This window comes from Phaethon aethereus (genome assembly GCF_964289735.1).
Source record: "Phaethon aethereus genome assembly, chromosome: 15".
Classification (NCBI taxonomy): Eukaryota; Metazoa; Chordata; class Aves; order Phaethontiformes; family Phaethontidae; genus Phaethon; species Phaethon aethereus.
The window spans coordinates 16,410,648-16,437,120 of record NC_138591.1 but is presented as its reverse complement, the minus strand read 5'-3'; the positions used below and the strand labels follow the sequence as shown (position 1 = coordinate 16,437,120).

The 26,473-nt window shown below is 53.9% G+C and overlaps 2 protein-coding genes across 2 annotated transcripts; one reads left to right on the top strand and one right to left on the bottom strand.

Annotated features, from left to right (window-relative positions):
• Positions 1 to 5,529: 5,529 nt before the first annotated feature.
• Positions 5,530 to 17,382, top strand: FAM234A (family with sequence similarity 234 member A; the record flags this gene model as incomplete). Its single annotated transcript, XM_082006559.1, has 11 exons — positions 5,530 to 5,794; positions 6,858 to 6,974; positions 7,172 to 7,360; positions 11,325 to 11,455; positions 13,863 to 13,992; positions 14,440 to 14,578; positions 14,863 to 15,003; positions 15,401 to 15,479; positions 15,904 to 16,056; positions 16,925 to 17,027; positions 17,171 to 17,382. The coding sequence occupies 11 exons, from the start codon at positions 5,530 to 5,532 to the stop codon at positions 17,380 to 17,382; spliced, it is 1,659 nt and encodes a 552-aa protein (XP_081862685.1).
• Positions 17,383 to 21,623: 4,241 nt separating this feature from the next.
• Positions 21,624 to 26,372, bottom strand: RGS11 (regulator of G protein signaling 11; the record flags this gene model as incomplete). The annotated part of the gene is made up of 17 exons (XM_082006861.1): positions 26,334 to 26,372; positions 25,623 to 25,719; positions 25,216 to 25,266; positions 25,023 to 25,129; positions 24,865 to 24,916; positions 24,731 to 24,789; positions 24,468 to 24,544; positions 24,269 to 24,350; positions 24,073 to 24,141; positions 23,376 to 23,405; positions 23,230 to 23,291; positions 22,890 to 23,003; positions 22,647 to 22,762; positions 22,221 to 22,308; positions 21,974 to 22,112; positions 21,822 to 21,904; positions 21,624 to 21,750 (listed from the first exon to the last, which is right to left on the bottom strand). The coding sequence occupies exons 1-17, from the start codon at positions 26,349 to 26,351 to the stop codon at positions 21,624 to 21,626; spliced, it is 1,371 nt and encodes a 456-aa protein (XP_081862987.1). The 5' UTR covers positions 26,352 to 26,372.
• Positions 26,373 to 26,473: the final 101 nt, after the last annotated feature.

The following is a 26,473-nucleotide window of genomic DNA, read 5'->3' as shown; positions in this document are numbered from 1 at the left end:
GCTTGTATTTCAGTCAAACAGGAATACAAGAAACCCCTCGCCTCTGCAGAGCTCAGTACACAGCTTTCAGCACTAACCCTGGAGAGGGTTCAAATTTGTGTTTCTCTTTTCCTCAGCAGGCCATAAGCCTAGTCTACAGGCATGAATTAGAGCATTTCTTGCAGAAAGAAAAATACTTTTATGTGTTGTGATCTCTTTTCCACCCTTATTTTGGAAAGCAAAAACTTCTTACATTGACTGCTGGGAGTCACAGGCTTCAACCAGAGGGGCAGGCTGCCATGCGGGGAGGGATGGCTCCGTGTAACTGGAGCCAGCCCTCCCCACTGCCGGGGCAGAATTAGGCCCCGTTCAAGGGGCTGCCTGTAGAGGCTGGAAGCCAAGAGGCTCTGCAGGGCTGGGCGTTGGTTATGCAGGTGGAATGGCCTGTGAATGAGCTTTCGTCCGTGTATGTGTGTAAAAGGGGAAAATAAAAATTCAACTTCTGGGGGAAGAAAAGAGGTTTTTCGTGGAGATAGCTGACAAGGACAACAGCAGCTGGAGGAAGGCCATTGTTTCAGGCTGATGTAAACCTCGCTAGGCTGTGCAGGAAGGACCCAGTGGGCAGTACAGAGTTTGTGACTTGTGGAACAGGTGCTCTACTTAAAAATGTCCTTTCTTTGAAATGACCACAGCCTCTTCTAAAGGGTTCTCAAGCACAGCGCTCTCCCCAGAGTGCCTGTTGTGTTAAATGTCTGGTGGTGCAGAGAAGTTGCCATGTTTCTGGTGCAAGCAGGGGAGCCCCGCAGATGAGGTGGGGATGTCTCTGATGTGAGAGATTCAGACAACTCAGTGACTACTTGTGGGGCTGACGCAAGGGATCTGCGGCAGTTGGTGAAGGCGAGTGGCTTGGATCCAGCGAAGCTTGTAAGTTCTGGGATGATAAATGGCATGTGTTTCTGCTGCTCAGTTGTTATTACTGGCCTAACCTATAATCAGTTCCACGCAGCTTTGCAGCTTTAATGCTGTTCTTCATCTTAGAGTGTTTTGCATCTCCTATTGCTCTCTTGGAAGAAGTATTGGATCGTGTTTTGCTCTTCACTAAACAGATGGAGTTTCTCTACTTGAACCCCGACTGTAGTGAAAACAGCCCTGGAAAAGAGGACTTTTCTCCTACAAATGACAGATGTATCACATTCTAAGGTGACATGTGGTTGTGCTCTGGAGGAGTTTCTAATTCACTTGCTGTTGAATGCTTTGTGGCATGTGTTGTGTCTGCACCAGAGGGTTAAGCGTCATTTAAGAAAAATTTGAAGTGACCTGTGTTAACAGAGGCAAAATAGCAAGAGTGAGGGAGGGGAAGGGACAAACTGTAGCAGAATAATGTGAGCGTTTCTCTGAGCTGGGTGTCTGCGTTGTCTTTGGTGTGGTCTGGGTTACGAACCGTAACCTTACAAAGGCCGTAAGGGTGCGAGCAGGAGCATAGGTAACCCCGGCATCAGAAGGGGACGGTCTCCTCAAGGCATTCCTCCCCACCAGCCCACGGCTGCGACTTTATATCGAGAAAGAGTTATGAGCTGCAGATGATCTAGCAAAACTGTAAGTTTGTGTATGCGGTGCAGTCTGACTGTATTTGGAAAGGAAAATCTCATCTGGGGGAAATGTTACGTGTTATTTCCTCATGGCTGGACCCTGATATAAATGGGACTGCAGAAAAGGGGAAAAAATGACCCAATCATGTCTTGATGTTACAGGCAGGTTCACTGCAGTGCTGTGCCATACATCGGATCAAAACTGAACAGTCTGCTCGTGGAAGACAGCCATGAAGGGAACGTTGTGTCCTGTTCAGACCACAACTTGGAAGCTCTTTTGTCATTATTGATTGTGGCTTGGGGTTTTGGCAATGTCTGGCTGATGGGAAGGAAACCTGTAAGGTGCTTAAACCAAAAAAGTACAGAACCAAAACACCCAAATGCTGTGCTTGGGTTCCTAAAATGGCCAGTCAGAATCTGATTTCGTCATTCTGTGAAAGATACAAACATGTTGAACATCGAATCTGAGTTATGATATATTGGTAGAAATTTTCCAGGAAGAACTGGTGCCTGGTGGGATTACAAATGCTGTGGTTTGATATTTTATGGGTGGGAAATGAGTTAAACCTTCCATCACGCTGATACTTAAAAGGTTTGTCTCGCCAGTCTTCATACATCTGACTGCATGTGGTTCTCTCTGCTTGTCAGGAAGTTCTAGCTGCCTGGTAATGATAGTTTGTCTCTTGGATTTAGCTGTGGCTTGGCACTAACCGCTTGCTGCACAAGTTTCACTGGTTTGATTCAGATCAGATCTGTAAATCTGCGCTGTGGCTTCGGGAGAGGAGGAAAGTCAGTGCCCCACGAAGGTGAGTAAAGCTGAGGACTTGTGTGTTTGTCCTGAACGCAGCGTTGTTGCTGTGGGACAGGAATATTTGTTCCTCCTTGGCTTTGACTGGGGACTGCTCCTAGCTCGTCCCATTGATGGGGGCAAGAAGCCTTTAAAGTTTAGGGAGAGATGGAAACGCACACACCAGCAAATGAAGTCGTATGAGATGCACATCCTGGCGGTGCTGCAGTGCTCCCTGGGCTGTGTGGGCTCAGTTCAGGTCTGTCGCGTGTGGTTTCTAATTATTTCCTTTTCTGTGAAGTCTTTCTCCTGTGTTTTCTCATGGTGAGGCCTCCTGCCCCCTCCCAGATTGCCGGTGCTAGCTACGAGGTCTAGCGCACACAGCGTGTGTTAATAATGCAGCAGCGCATGAGCCTGTCGCTGCCTATTTCCTTGCAAGGTGCCTGGATGCGTTAAACTTGCTGGGGTGAATTATTTTGTGTCCTCTACCAGCAGGAGACAAAATGCCGGCTGCTAGAGGATAGTGAAATCATCTGAAAGGTACACTATCATTTTCTGCTTGTCTTCAATTAAACTGATTACCGGACTTCTTTGTTGATCAGAGCTCGGACCATTTCACAAGCTGCCAGCATGTACTTTGGCAACTGCGGGCAATGGGATTTCCTGCATTGTTTGAGTCTCTGCCATTGACCTTTGTGGTCGTTGTTCTGGTACTGCCTCTGCTCTGGCAGGGGTGGAAAGGGCATTATTCAAACCCTGAAAGAAAAGAGAAAGAATTGTTTTAAAGGCATTGAGGGCTGTTTGTAATTGGCGGCTCGTAGGGTCATAGCTACAAAAGAAGGGGAATTGCTGGGGGTGTCAGGATAATTACCACTTTTTTTATTGTTCTCATCCCAGTCTAGATGGCAGCGGGGTGATTTATAGTGACTCATAAAAATACGCTTTCCATGCAGCATTAAGATGGTGGTCCTTTTGGACTAAGGGGGAAAAGCCTGGTTTTGGTTCTTCTCAGGAAGACTCGTAGGTGCTGGAAGCCCTCGGCTGTACCCTGGAGGTTTCCTGGCTCCGTAGTGGAGGGCTGTGCTGGAGAGGCTGGTGGGATTGTGCTGGAGCCCTGTCACAGCCTGCACTGCGGACGCTGGTTACCGCAGCATTCAAGAAGATTCACCTCTCCCTGCTGCTGGAGACGGGTGTTCCAGAGATATACAAGCCATCTGCCTTGTCGTAAGGGAGTTTGCGTAACCCATTCCTGCCACCGTCCCCATCGCTGCGGCAGTGGTTGCTCTGCTCCAGTAAATCATTTGCTCAGCCTGTGCCTGCAGCCTTGTACCTTGAACCTGCTGGAGGTCGGGTGCTCGGCCAGCTCCTGTAATGGAGTGGTGCTCGGCTTGCCAGCGCGATGGCCAGCTCTTCCTTTTCTTCCCCTTTCCATCTGGAGCCTTTCTACCCTTGTCAGGTGCTGGAAACAGCTGGGCTCGTGAAGGTGTCTCTGGTGTTGCTGGTAGACTGATGTGAAGGGCAGATGAGATCTGTGGACTAAGATCTTTGGAAGATACAGCTTTCACATTATTGATTTAATTGCATTTGGGTGGTATTGTGCAGCTTGAATTAAATTGTCTGGAGCGAGATCTTGTACTCGATGTGCTGTTGTAGAATGAACGCCGGCGTGCTTGGGTTGGAGTAAGGGCTTCATAACTCCAGCCTTTTAAGTCTAGCAGGCGCTGAAGTTAGCTAGGGGATTGACAGCAGCGTGCCAGGCTGTCCCGCTCCCCCCACGTACTCAACCCCTGCCTTGCCGTAGGTCTGTCCCCCATGTGATTTGTACTCAGAAGAGAAGAGGCCTCTGTAGCTCTTCCTTGCGGTGGGACAGGGACAACCCGAGGTGAGACCCCACCCCCAGGTCAAGGCGCAGCTGCCTGAAGGAGGTGGCCTCCCAAGGGTGACTCTCACCTTGTGTTTCTTTGAACCCGTAAATGAACTTGGGCATGAAACGTAAGAGGTAACAAGCCCTCTTGTTGGAGCTGAAAGCCCAAGCTCTCTGCATCGTGTGTCAGTGCTGAGTTTAGGCTATTTTCTGCTGGGGAAGTAAATTGCTCCAATGGACAATCCAGGCATGTGACTGCTGGGGCACGGTCATGGAAAATTGGCTCAGTTGTCATGTTTATTTGCTCTGAGATAACTTTTTGTGACACTGTCATGCAGCTTTTTCCAAGGCTACTGGAATGTGTTATTCTCTATTTCTTCCCTTCTGCTATTTTTTTAAAGAAACACTGTCAGGGAAGCTGTATGTAAAGTTGCTTTTTATTGTTGTCGGTAATGAGTTACAGACTTCTGTAACCAACTAGGGTTTTTTCTTTTTTTTTTTTTTTCTTTTTATAACAAATTAGCACAGAACCCCTCTGTTATTGTAGCTGTAGTTCAGGATTATGATTTATAGCAGGAGAAATTAAAATAGCAGTTGTTAGTTCTTCTTCAATTCTGATGAAATCAGGTTTGCCTGATTTTAGTCTGAACTCGTGCCTTCTTTTTCCTCCAGGGCGGGAAGTAATCACTCTCTCTTTCTTAGGGCTGGGTTGCTAAACTTATCAAGTGGTTCTCATCTGAGAAGGTGTTGAATAGCTTTGTTCCTACACAGAATATGCTGGTGTTTGTTTCTCTCTTGCTCTCCTGGGGAAGCTCAAGTGCTTGTTACGCTGTAGGGAACAGCCTTCTGTTGGGATATAAAGGTCACAAGTGTTTCCTTTCACCTCTCCAGCCAGGAGTCAGACTGACATACGTGGGAGGTGGCAAGAAGTCTTTGCAGCAAAATCAAGCATTTGGTGCGTTTTTCACGAGGGAGACCTACAGACCAGTCAGTCCATTCAGACAGCCTTCTCTGTCCAGGTCTAGCAGAGCTGATTTCCTCCTCTGAAGAAACAGCACTATTCCTACATCCCACAGTCTCTCCCTGTTGCTCCATGTGGGAGACCTCTGGTACCAACAGCGCGTTGTATCTGACTGTGTGACAATACGCTGATTTGCTCACCTCCCGTTAAATGTTTCCAGCGTGAATATCAGGTAGTAACAGAATATTTTGTCGTTTTTTAATGTACTCCAAAATCTCTTTTAACTGCTCCTTCCATCATTGCAGGTGAAGGGGAAGAAGGGCGTCCGAATACCGATGAATGAGCTGCGATGGATAACAAAGATTCGGAAGCTGAGATCCACCCACTGAAGACTGAGGACGTAAAAGCTCAAGAAAACCATGAAAACTCTGTGGAGAGAAGGATTGTCAGCAAACAGTCATCACGACTGTCTCGGCTGTCCCGGTGGCGCACTGCCGCCTTCTTCATCTCGTTGTTTCTGTGTCTGATAATTGTGTTTGCTTTCTCATTCATCATTCCTTGCCCAGAGAGGCCAGTTTCAGAAAGAACATGGTTCCGAAACTACGACAATGCAGGTGAGCTTGCTGTAGCAGAATAAATACTTAGCAACAGTCCTTTCCCTTTATGTGCCACGGATTTGAATTGTGGACCTCTGCCTAAGCGCTATCTGGAGCCAGGCCTGCAGGGATGCTGCCCTTGGGAGTGAGAGCTGTGAATACCTGACCTGGATAAGCAGTGGCCCATCGTAATTGGAGTGGCCTTCCAGGAGGTGTTTACAGGATCTAATGGAGAAATTAGATGCTGCTCTGAAGCGCTAACAAGGTAGCAGGTTGGCCTCATTTGGAAAAAAATATGGGGAAAGGTATCTGGGAGTAAATCTTCGTTGAAGTTTGGGCTGTAAAATGTCTTGAAGTTTGAGCTGAGGTTTGGGGAAAATTAGGCATTCTCCCTCTGTCAGCACGACTTTCTAACTTTTCTCTGTGGCTAACAGGAAAGAGAGAAGAGGAGTTGCATCTTGGTTTTTTTTATAAATTGCACAATTTTATAGTTGCTTTACTTGGGTCTTTAGCCTGGGTACTGCTCCCTGGTGGCTTGGCATTCGCCTCTGAAAGCTTTTCTTTATTCTTATGTGCAGTGGGTGTGTGCTGGTTATGCTATAAACGCAGAGATAGTGCTCACCAAGGGGGACTGAGCTTTGTTTGTTAATGCAGAAATCCCAAGTTCTGCTACTCTGAACCGAAGAAGGATGCTTTTAGCTGGGAGTGAGAAAGATGGAATATCTGGGGCTGTTTCATGGGGTTTGTTTGTTGTTTTTTTTAATATTTTGGGAATAACAACCCTAAACCAAGATCAGAGTTGTTCGTTGTTCAACATAGTTCAAATTCTGGCTGCTTGGCATTAAAAAAAGACAAATCCTCTGGGGGATAGTAAGTTTAAAAAAATCCTTCGGCACTAACTTTCAGTCCTTGGTACTCATGAGGATGGCTTTTTTTCATACAAGAGCCAGTTTGTCCTGATATTACACTGGCAGAGATGGAGGCAGTGAGTAGGTCTCTAGGAATTTGTGTTTTGTCCAGCTAGCTCTGTTGTTGCTTGAGGCAAGCCTCACCAGTGCCTGGCTTGTGATCTCTTTTACAGTGGCCTACCAGTTTCTCGCCATAGAAGATGTGAACGAAGACAAAGTGCAAGATGTCATCTTTGCTTTCAAAGCTAGCAACGGCAGCAGCAGCTTCAACAGAACCTGTTTGGATGAAGGTAGCTGATTCAAGAAGAGAAAACCTTGTCGCTGTTATTTCTCTTTTAGTTCTAATTAGTGAGGCTGCTGTGGGTCTGGGAGAGAAAACCCGGTTAGCTGGGTGGGGAGAAGAGCTGGGTGAGTCCCAGCTCTTGGGTGGTGTGGACCAGCAAAGGTAGGTGTAGGTAGCGCTCCGTCTGACACCTCTTCTCTTCAGGTCTGCCTTCTCCATGCGCCTTTGTGGCTGCTGTGTCTGGCACGAATGGCAGAGCGGTCTGGGAGAGGCCTGCTGCCGAGGAGGTTGAGTGGATGGAGTGTGGCATCAAGCAGCTTGGGGAGGCTGAAGCCCCGGGTTGCTTGCTCGTGGGGAAGCCGGTGTCTCTTACGGCAGTTGACCTGCAGACAGGTGAGCGGGGAGCAGAGTACTGCTGCCATACGGGGGATGGTGCTACTTGCTTTCCTCACCTGGTGACCTTCAGACCTCGGAGGCTGGGGATATCAGCGTGACATGACTTCCTGGTACATGAACAATGGGCACAGGGTATTTATTATCTTGAGAACTGCCAGAGCCGTTTGCTGGGGTGTTGAGAAGTGCCTGTTCTCTCAGCCTGTCTGTTCCAAAGGCTGGACTCTGTTGTGGTGGCTTGTGCCAGCCACTGTATTATAAGAACAACTTTTCAACAGCTTTTGAAACAGGAGAAACAGTCACTATCCGTGAATGTTACTTTATGCTCTCAGGGGTTGGACACAAAGCCGCATTTGCGTGTGAGTGCTAGGAGTGCCTGCAGTGGTAAGAGGAGTGGGAGTTTTAGGGATTTAGGATTTTACAGTCATCAAGGAGAGCACGTGGGATAAGTACTCACCCCTTTGTTTCAGCGGTCCAGGATTTTGCTGGTTCCTCTGGAAAGCTGCCTTCATTTCTGAACCTACAGGTGGACAAATTCATCATCATCTTGCCTAACACAGGCTGAGGATAAAGAGTGCCTGTGCTTCTCTGGGAACAGGGCAGTGGTCATCTATTGCACCTGGAACCTTTCTTGCTGATACATGAAGTACATTTCCGTTTTGGGGGTCGGTGTTTCAAAGGTTCTAAGCAACGCCTGTTCTCCCTTGGAAATTTGCCTGAGATCCCATCCTCTGTATCTGATGTTCGACCCCTCACACCCTATTTTCCAAAAACTGGGACAGAGAAATAGCAAGAGGTATAGCTCTAAGGACTCTGAGGAAAATCTAGTGTAGCTTTAATTTCCAGTGTAGATGGAAGTGTAGACACACACAGAGCTGGAAAGCTTCCGCACCAGCTGAGATATCTTAGTGCCGTTTCCCTCATCAATAGGGATGATGGGAATTTACCCCATGTTATTTATAGACCATTAAGGAAATAGTTGCTTTCAGGTCAAAATATAGAAAGGTGACTGCTGAGCCAAACACACATAACTAAAGACAGGTATGAAGAAATAGCACAAGCATGGAGAGAAGGAACCAGGCTAAGCCACAGGTCACAGCAACAATATGGTGAAGAAAACATTCCGTAGATAAATTAAAAGCAAGAGATGAAAAATTGCTTCAGGTAGAAAAGTGAATAACCCCGAAGTTGGCGAATTTGATACCTTTTCGCTATTAAGTAGATTAAAAGGGGTTTCTTAGCGTAGCTGAGTTTTACTGGGCCTTAGGAGGGCAGATCAGAATAAAATGTATTTAAATAAGCTAAATGTATTTAAAGTGGCAAAGTCTGACTTAAATTAACACTGTGCTAAAAGCAGTAGTCAGAACAATCTTTAGCTGTTAATGATTCAGCGCGGTGGAGGATTGGTGAGATTCCAGGGCTCTCAGGCTGCCTGGCCTCTGCCTGTAGGAAGATTGAAGGAGACGTAGGCAGATGATCCTCTGAAGTGTCTGATGTGATTTTAATCTTTAAATGCTGATAAAGTTAGTGCTTCTCTATCAATTCGAGTTGTGTTAAGTCTTGCTTTCTTCGTTGCCAGAATCAGTGACCTGAGGAAACAAGAAGGAAAGTGTAGGATTGCATACTTCTGTTTGTGTGGGACATCTAATGTTCCTGCATATTTATCTTACAAGCAAACTGGGACACGAGTTTAAGATTAGCTGTTCCAGGTCGAAGCAAAAGTCTGTGTAGCTGGATGTTCCACCTCTGCTGGGCCCAGAAGCAGAGTCCCGAGGAAGAGGACAGGAGTAAGTGTATTGTCACACCTTCTCTCTTTACCTTATCCTCCAGCAACCTGAATTGTGAGCCCTGTGAGCAGTTCTGGCCCTCGCTGGTCTCCTAAGGGTTGTGGTGGAAAGAAGACCACAGTGATCGGATCGTATGAAATTCCTTCTGTGCAGGAAGTCACTAAATAAACTGGAACTCCAACCTGGAGAATGTGTGATGGGGAGAGAAGCATATAAAATTATGAGTGATAAGTAGAAGGTCAGGGGTTGATGATTTCCTGCCACAATTCTTCATTGCTTGATGATTCTTTTATCAAGTGATAGGTTCAGAAAAACCAAGAGGGGATACTTTTTCACATCCACTGGATGGTGGATGCCAGGAGCTTACAAGTGTTAGTAAATAAGTGTGCAGGGGAATGGGAGAGGGGTCTAACACTGCTCGGTAGAAAAGACCTGCCTTTAGCTCAGCTTGTGAGCTGCAGACCGGGAGAGCAGTCTTTGTTGTGCTTATCCAGCCTGAAGCAAGCAATCCTACTTTGCGTCCTCTGCGCTGCTTGAAGTGAGAGCTGAACTCAGTCATCCAAGTCCTAATTTTATTGTTCCTTCCAGACAAAAAAAAAACCAACCCTTTCACCCAGGTTAGATTTGCTGTCTAGGCACTTGTCTAATTTCCATCTTGGCTTCTGTTGCTGTGCATCTGCTGTGACCTCGGGCTCTGAGGAAGCACCGTAGCACTCTAGATGTTGGACAGAATAGTCCCATCTCCCCTTGGTAGAGCAGGATGGGACTGGATTCACAGTTCGTGCTCTTTGGGGATTGTGTCTGAGCGTGAAACCTTCTCAAGTCCTTTGTGTTGAATTGGTCTCACTGTTACCTGTTTCTGTTAAGTCAGGCTGCTCTTTTAAGAGAGTAAGATGCTTCTTCCAAAACTATATCCACTGTCTTAATCAGCAAAGAATAGAGCCTTTTGCATTGAAATGCGAATTTCATCAGCCTGGTCTTACTGTTGTAACTTTGCACTGTACTGAAGCCAGGATATAGTTATTTAAAACTTAAGTTCTCTCCTTCCTTTGCCTGCTTATCTTGTTTGGGGGTAAAATTCTTTGCCTTCCCATGATTTCCTAGGGGCACTCTTCCCCTTGACATCTCTTGTCATAGGAAAAAATCCAAGTATTTTTTTCAGTGTTTAGTAAAAGCTTTGGAGGAATCATACTGGAATACAGCCTGCCCTGAATTATTGCAGACAGCGTCAGGTAGTAATTCCTTGGCCTTCAGTAGAACAGTCTTCCTGACAAAGAACAGATGATTACTTTGCATTCCTGAAATGGTAATTGCTGTCTGTGGTACTGTTTAAAGGGGAGGGTAAGCGTTTCCTAAGCAGCTAGTTAGTTACTTAAGTCTTCCTGAAGAAGAAACCCCCACCAGTCTCCAGCCCCATTACCAAATTCCCCTGCAAATTCCCCTGGGCAATGACTGGAAAGTGGCCAGCAGCCCTGGGCTGAATGCCTGGAGTAAAGCCCCTCAACTGGCCTGAAGCTGTTGAAGAGAAACTCCACCCCCCACCCGTCCCCGAACCCCACCATTTTTTAGAAACCAAAGCTCTGCTTACGTCTGTTTACAAACAAGTTTGAATGAGCTGTGCGTGTTCTTTGAACAAGGGAGAGGTGGGACGTGAACTGAGTTGCGTCTGGTTGCGTCAGCGTGGAACACCTGCAGGAACATCTGCAGGAGGCGAGTTGCAGCGTAAAAGGTTTTGTCGGGAGTAGCTGCAATGCTGTGATCAGAATTCAGCTGCTTTATGGTCTTAAAATGTCTGTGCAGATTTAAGTACACAGCAGCGAGGCTTTTAGATCACAGAAAAGGATTCTCCGTGCCTTGAACATGCTGGGAAGCTTGTTAACCTAAGGCACAAGAAAAGCCAGCTGTTCTTTGTGCCCTGCAGATTGATTTGTGGTGTGTTTGTGCAGGCAGCTAGCATTATTTTCCAATCGAAATTGAAATTGTGAATACCGGGACTCATTTGAAATGCAGAAATGCAACGAAGTACCCCATGGTGACCATAAATGTGGCTGGCTTGTGGTGCTGATGGGCTGTAAATGGCTGGCTACTGCAAAGTACTTCGAGGAGCAGGAGCATTAAAAGCCTTTCAACCTAAAATGCCTTTTAGTGAATGTTTCCCAATAACTCTTGTCTTCTAGGGGAAGTTCAGTGGAGACAGTCCAGTGACTTTGGAGCTAATTATACTGTGCTGACTCCTGTGTCAGTGATTCCAGATGTGGATAGTGATGGAGTTCAGGACCTGATAATCTTTATTGCTGCAGGAGATAAGGTATGTCACTCTGAAGCTATGATGAACCCAGTGGCCGGACCACAAAGCATGGCAGGAATGCTATTTATTTCGATCTTGTAGTCTAAGAGGAAGCGTCCAGAGGCCTCTGATTATCTGTGGGTTTGGGGTGTGTCCTTTCCCACCCTGCAAAGATGTACTCCCAAATCAATGCAAGTATTTTATGGTTAAAAAAAAAAAAAAGAAAAAGAAAAAAGCTGGCCAGGAATCCCTCCCCCTTGTCCGTCTGCGCTCCTCACTGCCTGTTCCTGGGCTGTGTGTAGTGCGTGAAGGCGAGATGAGCTTGCAGTTTTCTGGGACTCTGCTCAGAGAAGTGGAAGTGAACAAACCATGACAGGTTTGGTTGATGGATCAAAGCACAGCTGACAGCCAGCGCTTCTGTACCACCACTGTCTTTTTCTGATACCTTTTGTTTCTCTGCCTGTGGTCTGCTTTGCACGTTTCTCTTCCTAGTGTCGGTCTGCTGGTTAATTCTGATTTGGGCTCATTTAGTGGAGTAGCTGCTGGTTGTCTTATCTCATTCCAATATTGCTTTTTCCATTTCTTACAGGGGAAAAGTGACATAGCTAGAAGCGTTTTTATACTAAAACATCTGTATCCATGATTGAGCGCTACAGCATCATCTGCATGCGCAATCTGTCCTGTTTAAAGCATATAAAAGTTCTGGTTCCCTGCAAGTCTGATGGGAGGAGTGGGAGCCCCGTGTCCTCGTCATACCACAGCATTCCATAAGCAAACGAGTTTTGCTGTCCAAAGCACTGTTGTTGCCAGAGTTATCAGAAATTCTATCCTCTCCGAGGATAGATTCTATCCTCTCCTACGTTTCTCTTCTGTTTTCTTTCCTCCCTGCTTTTGCTATCCCAGTTATCTGAAGACTTTTTGTTTTTTTAGTCTTAGGCAGCCAAGAAATGTTTGAATGTAGTCTCTGTTCTGCAAGACTGCCTTTTGATTTGTTTTCCATTTAACTTCTCTAGCTATCTTGGTATGAAATTCCTCCCTCCTTGCAGAGCTGGCAAGCACTCTGTCACGTAAAAGTACGTTCTTTTTTGAGAAATCACGCAAAATGTAGGGAGTTTGAGTGGAGCTTTGCAGCTTGGAAAAAAGCAGTCCCATCAGAAGGGAACTTCAGAACTTTAAGTAAATTAGCTTGGTAGCTAACAAGGACTGAAGCTGAACATTACATTATGCTGCTGTTTCCCAAAATTGCAGAGCTTTGAGCAGGCTGTGGGGAAGGGTCTGTGTGCAGGGGGTTTAGATGGCAGCTTTTTCCAAGCGTCTTATTGACCCCTACCTGCTGCAAGCTTCAGCACGAATATATCAGGAAAATGGGATGTTTTTCAGGATACGTTGCCTGTAGCAGCGCAAAGAGGTATTAAGCGATGCAGTGAGTAAGGTGTTGTGTATTCTTACTTGCTGTATGAGTATCTTTGGCTGTTACTGTCCTGGGGCAGCTCCTGAACCAGTGCTTGCAAGTAAAGGTGAAGCTGATCTGCAAGAGCTGGTATATGTCTCCTCCCAGTGCGGGAGGCTGGGAACAGCTGGTGGATGCATAGCCCTCCCTCCCCAACTGTGTGCTTCATTCTCCCCAGCAAACTCTATCCCTTATTCACCTGCCAGACTCTCTGGATTCACTTTGAGAGCTGCAGATTTCTGTTTCCCAGTCTCTCCCTCTCAAGGAAGAGGGAAGGGTTCCTGCCTGACTCAGCATCCCTGGTGGATGTTGATTCTCTCAGTCTGCTTCTCTTTTTCCCTAGTGTGCGCTGCTCCTCCCCAGACCATGACTGTTGCCCAGACATTTGAATCTGATCCTGGTTTTAGCCTTTATTCTCCTGGATGAAATGTTTTTAGTGGATTCTGTTACCCTGCACAAAGAACATAAACAAACCTGTCATCTCTCTTATCCCCCTGGACTCACGTCAGCTTTAGGAGGAGTAGATTAGGGCACTTAAAATATTTAGGAGAGCTACTGTGTGAAGCCAAGCTTCCCCCATGTCCATGTGCTGCTTTGTTTCTGCCTTTAGGTCCTCTCTACCGTTGTCACTTCTCAGAAGGCTTGAATCGATCTTTGCTGTCCTTAGCAGAGCTGGGGCTTGCAGTCCCAGCCTGCAGGGGAGGTGGCTGGCAGAGGTAATAAAATCTCAGTGCAAGCGCCTGTGCTGGAAGTGGTTTTCAAACCTGCAGAAGTATTCACAGCAGAGGGATCATCTAACTTGTGCTCACACCTCCAAAACCAGGCAGAGACTTTTCATCCAAGCCTATGCTGTTCCCATTCAGCTGCTGTTCAGCACCAGCTACTCAGAAGCTTTGGAAAACACTCGAGTTGGAGCAGCAGCAGTGCAATGCAGCTTTAATGTTTTTTGGGGTTTTTTTTAATCCCTTTTCTTTGTAGATTAAGACTTTCATCCATTCAGGAAAAAATGGCAAACAGATCGGCTCCACTGGGAGCCTGAATGTGGATGGGAAAGCGCGTTATATCAAGGTGAAGCTGGACGACTCCTCCTACTTCCTTTTCTATACAGGTACAGTTCTGTTTGTGACTTCAGTCTGAAAGAGTGATTATTACTGTGAAATCAGAATTACTAAACAGTTGGCTGAAAGAGTATTTTGCGTTCTTAAAAGCTGTGTCGTGCTTTCACCTAGCAAAAGAGCTGTTCAAGGCCAAGAGAAGGGGGGGGCTTCTGCTTAAACTAAGGTTTGTTATGTACTGTAGTAATCTTATTTGAAAAATGTTCAGAATGTAAGGTTTAAGTAGTCATTTATAGCAAATGATTATTGTGGAACACTTGGATTATGAAGAGATAAGATGTTAAAAGCATTCAAAAGCAGGCTTTGGTCTCAAAATACCACTACGACTCTATGATGCAAGCCCTAAAAATACAGTTGATCTGCCAGATACGGAAAATTGTAGAGTTCAGAGCAAGGGCAGGATAAGTTATCTTCCTTGTTCTTGCTTTTTTTTTGTGCAGAAAACTCTCTCTATGCATATTCCCTGAAAGATCTCTACAGTGCAGCAACTGGGATGGAAATTAAGGTTTCCAGCCTTGAGCAAGATCCTCAGTGGGCGAAGAACATTGACCGCACCACGCACCGCTTATCACTTCTCAGGTGTGATATTATGTCTTGGTTGCTGGTGGAGTGGAGGGTGGCAGTGTGCCTGACAGGATGGCCTGTTGTGGCTTTGCTCTTTCCTGGCTACGTGGCTTTTGGACTAGGAGCACATCCAAAGCTTGGGGAGAGGGCTGGTGTTAATGGTTCCTGGTTTCACAGGAAAGGAGGGAAAGCAGGCTGGGGTTTCCTATTTGCATTTACTATGCAGGGGAAAAGCCAAAACCCCATAATAAAACCATCCACAGTCTAGAAAGCATAATAATTCTTCTGTCCTTGTTCAGCTCTGGAGACATTTGTTACCTGGCAAAAATTCCTGTGGGATCACGGGAGAACATCTTGGTTGTGAACTCTGAGATGGCTACGATGATCAATGCCCAAAATCTTCAGACTTTGTGGACCCTCAACGTGTCCCGGGTTGTGAGGTAGTGCTACCAGTGTGGGTTGGATGTGGCATTTCCAGGTTCCCAGCAACAGCAGTGTGCTGGCAGACACTATTCTTTTGGTTTTTTTCGTTTGAAACACAAAAGCCTGCTCTGTGGTCATATCTGGATCACGCTTATTGTGTCCTCTGCCAGCAAATGGCAGGTGCTGCTTCAAAATGGAGGAGCCCAAGTCTTTGATTCTTCGTTCTGTGCCTGCTGTGATATGGCTGTTGTAGGGCTGGGTTCAGAGTTGGCAGTGGTACCAGGCTAACATAATGTAGCAATCAAGTCTCTTACCAGGGGAGTTGCGGGAGGATAGTGGCTGCTCTGAAAGAACAAGGTATGCCCAGTGCCTCAGAGTGTGTTATGATCTGTCCCGTCTCTTTCTCTCCCTTAGTGAGCCACTGCTTGGTTACTACAAACCCGATGTTCTTGGTGTTGTCCTTGAGAGTGAAATCGGACCCAACAGGAAGAAGGTTTGGAATCTTTTCCTTTTAACGTCCCTTTTCTCTGCATGTCACAGCTCAAGCAGGTATTGAATCAAGAACAGCTGGTGGGATGTGTTCCCTCTGGCTGATTTTTAGGAAGCTTTAGGCTGGGAAAGGATCTCTTTCAACAGGTTATTGAAGCTAGCTCAGGCACTTTAATTCTCTTCTCAGCAAGAGGCTTCAATGACAGAGCTTTGAACCCCTTGGAATAGCTGCAAAACTTGTGACTTTAATGTGGCCTGCCCCAGGTCTCGCAGCTCTGTGATGCTCAGCTCCAAGTATTTCCTCATCTCCCCATGTATCAGGTGCTTGTTCCCATGGACAGTGTGGGGTAGAAACAGCTGACTTGACTTCTCTCTCATGGCTTGTTAGAGCTCTTTGGTATGAGTTCCTTTTCTTCCTTCCCTGCTAGGTTATGATTGTTGAGGGTGGATCTGGAGCAGTCCAGTGGGACCTGAAGCTGAACTCAAGAGCAGAGAGCCCTGGTCCAGCCACACTTTCTACTGCTGATCACCGGTCCGCCTTCCTCATCTGGGGTGAATACCAGGCGGCAGGAAACGAAACGGTGAGCTGAATGGTTGCTGTTCTCCAGGCTTTGGGCCAGAATTGGGTGGAGCTACCCCCTTTTCCCAAGCGTTCACATTCACATCTGTCTGTGCCGCTAAGACTGTGGCCTCCTGCACTGTGTGCAGGGTCGCGGACCAGCCTGGTCTGTTAGAAGCAGGCAGACCTCTGCGTGTTGTCTGGTCTCTACTGGGTCCTCATAATGCCCATAGCAGTGTCCCTGCTAGCAGCTGGTGGTGGCACCAGCAGCTTTTGTTGTCCTCAGCCTGGCTATGTAGAGAAAAGGGACTTAGTGGCTCTGTGAACAAAGTCACTGGACTGCCCAGAGCCCTGCCTTGGTGTGGTACTGTAGGTGAGGCGAGAGACTGCTGGCGTGGTACCTCTGAAGTTGCTGCTGTTTGGCCGGGAGCAGCCTGCGGCAGTACGGCACGCAGTGATCTCCCGTGGCCACGTGAATCTCCTCTCCCTGCGCCCAGGCGGTCTCTGGCAGCCTGGATGCACAGCTCAGCTGCGTAACAAGAGCCCTCTGGGGCAGCAGCTGGCAGCGTTAGTGACATGCCTGAGCACCAGCTAAGCTTCCTGTGCTTTCCTCGCTAGCTCTACCAGCCCTAAGGCAAAAATCTGTCTCCTGCCTGTAGCAGACAGGCCTCCTATTTTCAGGAGGCTTGGGGTGGGGAGGAGAGCACCAAGCAGTAAACAAAATCCCAACACTAGTACTGGTGGCATCAGACAGGATGAGTTGGGCAGATGCAGACACGTATCTGACTGGATGCATTCTGTCGAGCGTGAGTAATAGCTGAGGCTGGTGCTGGCATTGTCTCTGGGATAACGTGGGGGTCCATGTTGTGATAGTGTCCTGTCGGTTGCAGAGATCCAAAGCTCCTCTGCAGAAGCTGTACCTTTTCCATCCTTCCTACACAAATGTCCTGTTGGAGCTCCGCAATAGCACGGACCAAATAATTGCATTCAATGGTAAGTCCTCTCATTCCAGCCGTCCAGCAAGGAGGTGCAGGAGGACACTGGCCTTCTGGTAGCTCCTGGACTCTGTTGGGTCTGGTGACCAATCTGAACACAGAGACCTTAGGCTGGGCTGTTCCCTGTGCTCTGCGTTACAGCCGCGCTGTTCGAGCGGAGCCGTCATGCCTGCTACGTGCTGTTGAGGGGGCCTCAACCCAGCGAGGAGCCAGGGTCGGTGTCTCTGATGAAGCGTAAGCTGAAGGAGGATGTCTCCGAGAGCCGGGTGATCTGGCTGAGCCAGGTGGCTGTGGACAGCGAGAAGTATGTCCGGGACCGCCTCTACAGGATGCGATTCCACAGCCGAGTGTGAGCTTGCCGAGGGAGAGGCTGCCCTGGCCCAGGCGTCTCCAAGCTGCCTCTCCTCTGCAGCCATGCTCCTAGCAAACCCAGGTCACAGATTCAAATGGGAAGCTGCCTTTCTCGATCCGCAAACCAAAGCGTGGCTGGTAGGGAAGCACCCCCTGTCTGGGGACGCCCAGGCTGCAGGGGCAGCTGCCAGTGAATCTGTCCTCAGAGCTGATGGGACTTCAGTGCTTGGCCACCACTGAAGTGCCATCAGCTCGGGGAAGAGGGCTTTCCCCTCAGTCCTTCTGTGCCTCCAGAACTGTGCTGACTCAGCCTGTGTCTGGAGGAAAACTCATGCTTGCTGGGGATGCAGGAGTTCATTGTTTCTTGGGTGGTTGCGTGAGAAGTGGAGCTTCAATGTGTGGTGTTAGATTTCTTTTCTGAGTCGACTGTCCTGGCTGTGGGAGGGGTGCTTGGCTGCAGGTTGATTTGTAATTGCCCTCTCCTGGATTTGGGCCCCTGCTTCAGTAGTTGTGGGGCTAGACCGCAGCTGTGGCTGATGATGTGGCTGATGATGTGGCTAAGGTGTCGCCTGGGCCAGCAGAGCACAGGTTAAAGTGTCGTTCTACTTAGGAAATGGCCTTTCCTCCTAACAACAGCCCCATGTGCCCCGCTCTGCAGTCACAAGCCTACCTGTGTCTGTCACCTCTGCTGCTGCTTTTCCAGCCAGGCTGTGCAGCGCTGGCGATGCAGAAAGGGAGCGGGTCTCCCCCCTGATTTATGCATCAATGTTCCTCCCTGTCCCCAGTCTGATTACAGGCGATATGAAAAAAACCCTAAGCCCCGGCTAGCTGGTCCCTGCCGGTACAGACACCACCTCTCCTGCTGGTTTTGAGACGCCAGAGGATCTAGGACATTTTTTCAGAGTAGAATTGCACTTTAACCTTGCCTGGGAGCTGGGATTGCTCTGCTGGGCTACCTGTACCCGAGTGGCAATGCCAGCAGCTGTCCTGCAGATACTCATTCAGCCTTGCAGCTGCTGAGGAGCCTTCTCCGAGCACTGTCCCCTCTGCCAGGAGGTGGGTGGGCTGTAAGACAGGCACGAGCCGCTCGGGGAAACAACGCAAGCTGTCTCTGCAGCACAGCTCCAGAGAGAGGGCTCTGTGCTCCCTCCCTGCCCTCGGAATTGGAGTGGTGCTGGGTGAGGATCTTTGGGTGCTGTTCTCTCAGTCCAGCCTGGTAGCCTGAGGGAATGGGACAGGTTGCTGCGTGAAGAAGGTGTCTCTGGAGACTTCTGTAGCGTGGTGTGTTTGCTCTGCCCCATTCCTTTGGCGGGCACCAGTGCTGACTGTGGAAACAAGGTGCAAAGCCTGGAAAATGGCTTGAATCGGCTGCGCAGACCTGGAAGCTGCAGTCCCCACACCGGCCGCACCGAGACCCAAGCCCTGTCCGTACGCTTCTGGCGTCCATCCGGCAGACAAGAGGCAGGCAGAGAGAAAAAACCACACACCCTAAAAACAACCTCTCGAGTTTTGCAGTGCTGGAGGGGGTTTGGCCGGTGCCTCCCTCACTTGCCTAGTCTCAGATCGGGGGGTGTGTAGAAATACCGTAGGATGCGAAACTTGGGCCCGGGTTGTGTAGGGTCGGACATCGGTTCTTCTCTCTGACAACCGCTGAGCTTTAACCTGCCGCAGGGCGGTTCCTGGCTCAAGCAGCTGGTGTAACCTCTGCCTGTGCCCACCGCTTCAGCTCTCCCAGTCTTGCAGCAAAATGAGCTGCAGCACCAGTGGTCTGCCTGGACTCTTACCTCCTGCTTCCAGCTGGCCCGGTGGTTGCCTAAAGGGTGCCCTGGCTCCCTCTGCCCCGTGACCCATAGCTTGGGCATCAGGGGAGCTGTGTAGATGGGTGCTGCTGGCCCTCTGGGGCAGCCGGGCTCTGCAGGAAGCTGGGGATGCTCCCAGGAGGACACTCCACCACCCTCAAAGCACCCTGGACCAAAAACGGTGGGTTTCTCCCTCTGTTCCTCTCTTTCGGAGCTGTTTTCTGACGGCGTCCGGGGGTGCAGCAAGGCTCCCCTGCTGTGTCCTCTAGCTTAGGTTGTCTCTGCTCAGCAGGATAAAGACCTGAAGCCCAGCAGCCCCACAAGCCCCCGTTGCAGCATTGCAGGGATTGTGAGCTGCACCAATGCTGCACAAACCAGGTTGCAAGGACCGGATTCAGCCTGGGGGCAGAGCTGGGAGCGTGGCTGCGGCAGCCGGGCAGCGGGAGCCCCAGGCTTGCATCCGGGTCCGACCCGCGCCTTGGATGCGGATTGTATCCCACTGAAATTCCCCTGGCAGGGAGCAAGGTGCCGGGGCCGTATTCTCACCACCATCACAGCGTCTCGGCTCTCTCCCTCCTCTGATCCCTGCCCAGACCTGACCTTTCCCGTAGGCACGCTAAATGTGCCTTCAGGAGAGCTGGATTTTTGGCTTTGGGGGGCTTTTCTGGCTTTAAGGTGTCCATTTATGTTTCCAGATACTTTGGAAATGCAGATTTCCCTGTGGCAGCTCAGTTAAACGCATCAGTGCCAAACCAGCACCTTCTTAACAAAACGAGTCCTTTTTCCAGCTTATTTCCCTATGTAATTGGTTATTTTTGCAGTATTTAATGAATGACTTTGTGCCTTGATTCAATAACTCAGATGGGCGATGATGGCATATATCACTGTGTTATGTATTAGTGTGTTTTTTAACACGAAGACTGTTTGGTTTGGTTCTTTAACTTATTGCAAATTGTGCCCTATAGGACTTGGTCTAAACCAGAATGGTTTCAATAAATCTTCTTTTGCATTGTTTGTAAATGGTGCCCTGCTTTTGTTGTTGCAGCTGAGGTTACGCGAGACTTTGGGATGTTTTTTGGCAGCCCAAGGCAGAAACCCTGCTTTTTGAGCAGGATCCAGGTGTCCTGGTGATGCTTTCACGGCGCTGGACCGGGAGAAGGGAGGATGTGGAGGGAGGCTGGAGTTAGATAACCAAGCTGGGCCAGCCCGTCCCTGCCCCCGCCTGGGGCTCCGTGACCTGGTTTTACACCCCGGATTCCTGCTGCCGTCCATCGGCATGAAAATCTCACTCTGGGGCTTGGATTTGGATCAAGCCGGAGGGAGCCGCACGGCAGGCGCCGTCTCCTGGATTGTGGGACCATCTGTTGCTGCCCAGTGGCTGCCAGGGCCGACGTCCCGAGCTCCATCCTGTGACCGAGGCTCCTGCAGCTTCCCGTGCCCCAGCGCTGAGCTGAGAAACACCCCCCGCTCGGCCGGGGATCCTGAGCTCTGCGGCAGGGAAGGACGCCGTGATCCTGAGCATCCCAAGCACCCTTGCCCTTTGTTGGCCGGGGTCTGGGCTGGCACCCTGTGGTCATTCGTGGGCTGGGGATGTCCCCAGCCTGCTCCGCTGTGCGGGTCCATGGGTGCGTGCGGGGTGGGCCGGGGTCTGAGGCTGCGCACTGGTGGGCACCGGCCCCCCTCTCCTTTATATAACCACCAGCCTTAATCCCCTGCAGCTGGGGCTTGGCTCTGGGGAAGAGAATAATCCTGCCGCCAGATCCTCGCCCTCTGCTCGGATTAACAGGCCATAGGCAGGGAGAGCGGCTCGGCTGCCAGCCCCGCTCCCTGCCTGCCGCTGCCAGCCCGCGGGGCCCTCGCAGCCCGGGTTTGCTGACCCGCGGCACCCCTGGCCGGGCTGGAAAGGCCTTTTTGTCCTCCCCGGGGGCTGTGGGTGGGGGCACCGGTGGCAGCGGGGTGGCCGAGCGCCCTGCGCGGCAGCTCAGCCCTGCCAGGAGGGCAGCTGGGGCTGCCGGCGGGCTCTGTTCTTGCCCCTCGGAGCAAGCAGAGCCGGGGGTGGTGGCTGGTGCCCCCCGCCTGGGGTCTGCCCCCTCGCTGGGGTGCTGCCAGCCCGGGGTGACACCGCCACGTGCACCCCCCTCCCTCCCGCAGCCGCCTCCCTGGGCCTCCCTCCCCAAAAACCACGGGAGCCGCAGCCTTTCCCCGCGGGGGCTTTATTGGCTTGTGCCTGGGGGGGGGGAGCAGGAGGAGGGGGCGACCCCCACCAGGCCGGCTGGGCGCGGGGTCCCCGAGGGAGAGGAGGGTGCGGGGACGTGAGCGGGGCCCGGGGGGTTGCCGGGGCGGGGGTGTATGGCTTCTCTCCTTCAGTGCTACTGCCGGCAGGGGCCTGCGGCGGGGCCGGGGCGTGCTGGGCGGGGGGCTCCTGTGTCGCTGGGTCGGGGCCCTCAGCTCTCCTCCTTGGGGACGGGGGCTGCCGTGGGGCCCCTGCTCCGCTCCTCGGCGTCGCCCGCGGGCAGGAGCAGGGCCGGGCTGGGGCTGGAGTGCCGCTGCTTGCGCATGAAGGGGAAGACCCTGCGGGCAGAGCGGGGTCAGCGCCGGCGGGGACCACCCCAGCGCCCCGGGGGGCCGGCCCCTGCCCTCACCGCTTCTTGGTCTCCGGGGGGATGACGGCCTCGGCCAGGAGGTTCCTGTAGAGCTCCGACTTGAGGAACCGCGGGTAGGAGTCCTGGGCGAGCAGAGGCGTCGGGCTCCTGCCCAACCCTGCCCGGCCCTGCCCGGCCCTGCCCTCGCCCACCTTCTTCATCAGCATGTAGATGTGCATCTGGGCGTCGTCCATGACGTAGCGGTGGGGCCTCTTGATGCCCTCCAGCGTCCGCTCCATGGTCTTGCTGTCGATGTTCACCCAGCGCGTGGCCCCGGGAGCCAGGAACTGCCTGGGGAGTCACAGCCGGCGGTGAGCGCCCAGCCCCGCGGTGGGACGTATGATGGCCTGGACCCCGCCCCAAACCCTCGCCCCAAACGCTCGCCCCGCTGGCACTCACTGGTAGATGGAGTCCACGATCTCGGGGATGCGGGACTGCTCCCCGTAGCGCAGCTCCTCGCACGCCTCCCAGAAGCTCAGGTTCTCGGCTGGGGAGGGGGACGCAGCGTTGGGGACAGGGATATGGTGCTGGACACCCCCACGGGCACCCCCCAAAGGCCATCATAGCTGGGCACAAGCCCCAGCAACCCCTCCCGGGACGGAGCCAGCTGGTGTGACGTGGGGCAGCGGGTCCAGGGGTGCTGGGACAGGTTAGTTGGGGAGTGCTGGGATGTGGTGATGGGTCTGGGCTGACAGGATGAGGAGGGGGTCGGGGGACGCCAGGACAGGGCAATGGGTTGGTTTGGTGTTGTCAGGATGGGACAGTGGGTCAGGCAGTACTGGGACATGGTGGTGGGTCCGGGGGTGCGGGGCCGGGGCCGCTCACCGCTGAACTCCTTCTTGAGGAAGTCGAGGAGCTGCATCCGGCCCAGGGGGTCAGTGAGGAGCTCGCTGAAGTTGAAGCCCCAGCGCTCCACGCGCAGTTTCGTGGGGGTCAGCACCCTGGGGACAACACCAGCGTCGGGGCTGGCAGCGGGCACCCCGGGGCTGCCTGCACGACCCCGCACCCCATCCTGCAGGTTGAGGTACTGGGGGGCCGGGGGCCGGCAGCCCCCGCGTGGGTGCTTACGTGGGGGCGTTCATGGTCCAGTACGTGGTGTCATCCGTGATCCAGGGGTTGCTGGGCAGGCAGCCGGACATGATGGGGTCGTGGGGCACATATTGCTCGTTGAACTTGATGTACCTGCCAGGAGCGGCGGCTGGAGGTGACCAGGGCCACCGGCCCACCGCTGCCACCGGCCCCAGCCACCGTGAGGACGGGACAGGGACGTGCTCAGGCTCTGCGACGACCACAGAGCCTCAGTTCCGCTCCCCGCTGAGGGTGCCGGCAGCACGGGCGCTGCGGTGCCGGCAGCCCGCCGCAGGGATGGGGACCCTGCCTGTGGCCGGGGCGGCCGCCGGCCACTCACCCCTCGAGGCAGATGGAGGACTTCATCCTGGTCCTGGCCATGGCCTTCCTGCAGTACTCGATCTGGGGCCAGACGCGAGGGAGACGTCAGGGGTGCCCAGCAGCCCGTGCCCCCCGGGAGCCAGCCCTGCCCCTCGCCCGGCTCACCTCCCGCTTGTAGTAATCCATGTTCTCGGTCTGCAAGAGACACGCGGGAGCGGGTGAGGGCATGGCGGGGCCGGGACATCATGCCCTGCCATCACCACCCTGGGCAAGGACTCAGGCATCCAGCCCCTTCCCCACCCCAGCACCCTGTAGCCCATCCCCATGGCCTCCAGCCTCATCCCCACACCCATCTTGGCTCACCCGGCACAGCCCGCGGGGTGAACCCCGGCACCCACCCCCCGCCCCAGCGTGGCACCAGCCCTGGGTTAGTGGCACTTACGTGGGCAGAGGACACGGCACGTGGCGCAGAGAAGAGAAAGCGGGTGGTTAGTGAGGAGGGGCCGGGCGGGGGAGTGTTAGTGGGGCCATGACGCAGGGGAGGGCCCAGTGGTGGCTGCGGGCACCCTGGGGTGCCAGGGCTCCCGGCAGCGCGGCCGTCCCATGGGGATTAGGGGCACTGGCACAGAGGGGTGGCAGGTGCACCGGCAAACACACGGACCCCCCAGCCCTGGCTGAGCTGGGGGCACAGGCTGGAGGCACGGACGTTAGCAGAGCTGGGGCTCCCCCCGCCTCCAGATACGGGCACAGCCCATGGGGGACGGCTGGGCACCCCCCGGCGCAGCTCGGCACCCCGGCACACGTGGGTGGCTGCGCCCTGCGCCCGCCGGCAGTCCCGCGGGTGGCCGGCCCCCCCGCTCACCAGCTGGACGCGGGTGGTGTGGCGGTTCCGGCGCTCGGGGCCCTGCTCCAGCACGTTGGGGGCTCCCGGCTGCAACGAGAGCATCACGCCGGGGGCTGGCGGGACCCCCTGTGCCCCCCGGCCCCTGGTCCTCCCCGCCTGCCCAGAGCTGCACCCGCCAGCCCGGCACCCCTCGCCGCCCCCAGCCCATCCTCACCGGGGGCCGGTTGACGAGCCAGTACGCCTGCTCCTGGCAGTCGATGACGATGCGGTCGCCCTTCCGCCGCTGCTTGGCCGCCCTGCCCATGCAAAGGCAGCGGGGAGGCGCTGGCACCCCGCCTGCCGTGGCACCCGAGAGTGCTCCGTCCTCAGCAGCTCCCTGGGGTGCAGTGGTGCCGTGCCGTGCCCGCACTCACCGGAGCTGCTCCCGCGCCTGCATCACCACGAAGTCCCACGTGTGGTTGATCCGCTTGTGCAGGAGGTTGTAGTTGTCCTGGGGAGCGGCAGTGGCGGTGTCACCCGTGTGGCCATGGCGCAACACCTGTCCCCTCGCCCGGCGCCGGGTCCCATCGCCTCACCAGCAAAGGCAGAGCCGGTGCCGCCCTGACGGTGAGCCCTCGCTCCTGGGTGAGCTGAGAGCCCCCCAGCTCATCACAGGTGTGAGGAGGGCACCACTCACCTTTTCGTGCTCAGTCAGGTCGCCCTGCTTGCGGATGTTCTTCTTGGCCAGGTAAATGGCTGCAAGAGGAGCGGCGGCACCTCAGGGGGGCCTGGAAGGGGCTGCAGCCCGTGCCGGTGCATGGTGGCACCTACCGTAGTCCAGCTCCGTGGCCGGCCACTTGGTGCTGGTCCAGAAATAGGGGGTCTGCAGGGGGAGGAGAGGCTGAGGCGCAGTGCCATGGGGTGCCGTGGAGCCAACCCGGGGGAGCCCCAAGGCTGCGGCAGCACCCACACCGCCGGTGGGGCCGTACCTGGAAGCGGTAGGGCGACTCGTCCGCCCGCAGCACCAGGCTGCGGGGGTCTTTGAGGGGGTAGATGTAGCCATGCTTCACGATGAGGTTGCCGAGGTGCAGCGACTCTGGGGGAGCGGGAGTGGGGGCTGCACGGGGGCTCGGCAGCCCTGGTCGCTCCCACGGTGCCGGCTGCCCACGCCAGGATACTCACCCTCCTCGGAGATGCCGTACTTCTGGATGAGCCACTCCACGATGTCATTCCCTGCGGACCGAGGCAGCGCTAGGAGGGTGCCCTGGGGTTCCCCAGCCCAGGCACAGGGAGGTTCCCGGGCTGGGGCACTCTGGCACGGCACGGCGGGTGCTGAGGGGGTCACGCAGGGTGACGGGGGCCCTGCCAAGGATGTGCTGGGCCGCCCGCCCCAGCGAGCACCCGCCCCACTCAGCCGATGCATAATTGATCCCAGCTGCAGCGCTGAGTGCCCGTGGGTGTGGGGAGGTGAGTGGCGTGGGGCAGCGTGGGGCTGGGGGCTGGGTGCAGGCCTGGGGCCACCCGGGGAGCACCCGCACGCCTCCCCCCACCCCACGCGCCTGATGGGGCGCCCTGCCGTGGGGACCCACCTGTCATGGCGTGGGGGATGATGGTGATGAGCAGGCGCTGGTTCCTCATCTTGATGCCCATGTCGGGGTCCTGCATGCTGACGATCATCCGCTCCATCTGCCGGGCAAGTGCCCACCAGGCTCAGCCTCCCAGCCAGGGAGGGGGTCAGCCTGGCCCCCCCGCCCTGGCCCAGGGCACCCTGTGCCCAGCCTGGGGACAGCCTGGCACCCCACGGCCGGACCTGGGGCACCCAGCAGCCGGGTGATGCCAGACGTGCAGGCACCCAGCCTCCGGGCATCCCTGGGCCGGGGAGCCCCGGTTTTGGGGAGCGAGCTCTGCCGGGGCTGTGGCAGCACTCCGGACCGTGGGACAGGGGCTGAGCACGTAGCTCCGGGGCTACGTGGGTGTCCCCGCGTGGGGCGGTGCCCGAGCCCCGTGGCGGGGCCGGGGTGGTGGTGCCCGCCGTCCCGCGGTACTCGGGGTGGCGCTGGTCCCCGGTCCCCGGCGATCCTGACGCCCCGTGCCGCCGGCGGTGCCCGGTGCCCACATTGCCCAGTGTAGTGCCGGTGCCCGGTCCCCACGGTCCCAGCGCCCGGTCCCCTCGGTCCGCCGTCCCCACGGTGCCGGTACCCGCTCCCCGCGGCGCCCGCCGCCCGTGCCGCCTGCGGTGCCCGGCGCGGTGCCCGGCGCGCTGCCCGCTCCCGCTGGGGCCGGGGCCGGTGGCGGCTCACCTTGCGCAGGCAGGGCATCTGGAAGCGGGGATACTGGCCGCGGGGGTACTGGCCGCGGGGGTACCGGCCGCGGGGGCCGCCGATGGTCACCGCGGGGGCGCGCCCCGCACCGCCCGGCCCCGCCCCGGCCCCGCCTGACC